Genomic DNA, 2,136 nt, shown 5'->3' with positions numbered 1-2,136 from the left:
ACTCTTTCTTTGCAGAGATTATTTTTCTCCGTGCCATCACACCTACATATCCAGCCAACCAGGCAGATATCATATTTGACATAACAGAAGGAAATTTAAGAGATTCCTTTGATATTATCAAGCGGTACATGGATGGTATGACAGTGGGTGAGTAGTGTTTTCTGTTTACTTTCTTCTCTCAATAATACTGTAGAACAAGGTCAAAGAAATTAACTCAAGTGATTAATTCCCATCTTGATTTTCAAACCTGTATTGATTTGTTATTCTCCAGTCCAATCTATGTAATTTGAACTAGTATCACAATTAATTTTTTATTCAAAATAAGAGATACCTAAACTTCAACTTGAGAAATGTTTTAACTTCTTTCAGAATTGGTGTTAATTACAAATGGCTTCATTTTAAAATGGTGAGCTTTGCCCATTATAGTCAAACCAAGTATCATAACACAGCATGTCAGCAAAGAGACTGTAAATGTAATTAAGCGTTCTTGTTTAAACAGCATTGCCCCAATTTTTGTGTAATAGTAAATCTTTTAAAGCAAGACTGAATTTACTGAAACTGTTACCTGTTTCCATATTTAATGACAGGCTGGTTCAGTTTTAGATAAATACCTTTGTTAAATGTAAAAAGGATCTAACAAATGCTGTGGTTTAGAAGAAACTTTAGAATGGAACATGCACATTTGATTTACAGTCTCACCTTTGCAGGGAGGAGACATGGCAGGAGGTATACCTGTGTATACGGGTCAGGTTGTAGACCTGCATCTATTCATATAGCAGGGAGGGGCTGCAACACAACCTGGGGTCATTCTTTCTGGTAGGCTTCTCTCAGAGCAGGGTCCTTTTAGGGGATATAGTGCATGCTGTATGGAGCATGTAATGTGTGTAGTGTATCTAGCATATATACATACACACAGCTACATATTTACAGTTTTATGCTGCTTTGGCTTTCACTCTGGGATCCAGCAAACCCAGGAGAAAGTGGCAAATTATGTGAAGGTTGCAGAGCAGGAGCAGGTCCCAGCTGATGTGCTGCTCTGCTTGATGCAAGTTGATAGTGCCATGGTAGGGGAATATGCTGTGATTATCATGCTTAGAGAATGAATATGCCAGGTATTAAAAGGTAGTATTTGACTGCTCTTTATTAATTTTTATTAAGTTTATTGAATGTTTATTATGAAAATAAAGGACCACTGTTCCCACTGAACATTTATGCTTCAGTATGTGAATGCTTAGGTTCTACTCGGGTTTATACGTGTGAGACTTTATCAGTTTTCAGGAGTTAAAAGTACAGCAGAAACTGGGCAGAAATATTTTACAGTGAAAATAGTGGACCCCTCTGTGATTATTTGTAGTGCTCTACTAGAGAAATGTAAAGCACGATGCAAGGTTTGATTAGGGATTTTTTCTTTTAATCCATTGCATATCATACAGTTAATAATCCAGACCATGTTACTAGGTAGTAAGTTACCTGGAAGTACTTGTCTTTCTCAGTTTAAAAGATGTGTAGATGTGGCACCTAGAGTCATGGTTTAGTAGTGGACTTGGCAGTGCTGGGTTAATGGTTGGACTTGATGATCTTAAAAGTTTTTTTCAACTAAAACATTTCTATAATTCTATGTGCTTCTGGGGTTTCTAGCAGGACTTTGGGTGAATAGAAAAATCGCTGCTGCGCTTCCATACTGATGGTTTGTGAAAACGTCATATTTAGCATGATCTGAAGGTGGCACTGTTGCATTTCAGAAGCATGATACTAAAGCCTGAGTTGTGCAAAGGTTTTATGAACTGTAGATAAAAATCATCAGTCATTAGGTTTATATTTCTTTCTTTATCAAACAGAAGTATACATGTGAATGCTGAGAAAGAGGGAGAGTCTGTTAAAGTGGAATGATAAGATTACAGATTTCAGGTATTGGGTTGATTCTTTAGAAGTGTATAAATGTTATCAGATCCCACAGTAGTTACAGTAGTTTGCTTTTCGTGCTGTGTGCTTCTTTCTGTCTGAAATAAGAAAGAAGGATGTGTTCAGAAATTTGGCTGGCCGAGGTATTCGCCTGAGGGAAGCTTTTCCATTTTGAATAACAGGACTGCGTGTCGATGGTATTTTACTTGGTAAATTGGATATCTGCCTCACAGC

At 37.0% G+C, this 2,136-nt stretch overlaps 1 protein-coding gene across 1 annotated transcript in view; it reads left to right on the top strand.

The window, feature by feature from the left end:
* Nucleotides 1-147, top strand: part of FBLN1 (fibulin 1) — a gene marked incomplete at its 3' end in the record, with an annotated part of 43,688 nt that extends 43,541 nt beyond the window's left edge. The window contains exon 15 of the mRNA XM_010011061.1: nt 16-147. Within this exon, the coding sequence (XP_010009363.1) occupies nt 16-147 (132 nt within the window). The remainder of the gene's footprint in view (nt 1-15) is intronic.
* Nucleotides 148-2,136: the final 1,989 nt, after the last annotated feature.

The sequence above is a fragment of the Nestor notabilis genome, unplaced genomic scaffold (assembly GCF_000696875.1).
Source record: "Nestor notabilis isolate BGI_N333 unplaced genomic scaffold, ASM69687v1 scaffold853, whole genome shotgun sequence".
NCBI classification, from domain to species: Eukaryota; Metazoa; Chordata; class Aves; order Psittaciformes; family Psittacidae; genus Nestor; species Nestor notabilis.
Note: the sequence above shows the minus strand (reverse complement) of the source record. Positions and strands in the feature narration are given on the sequence as shown.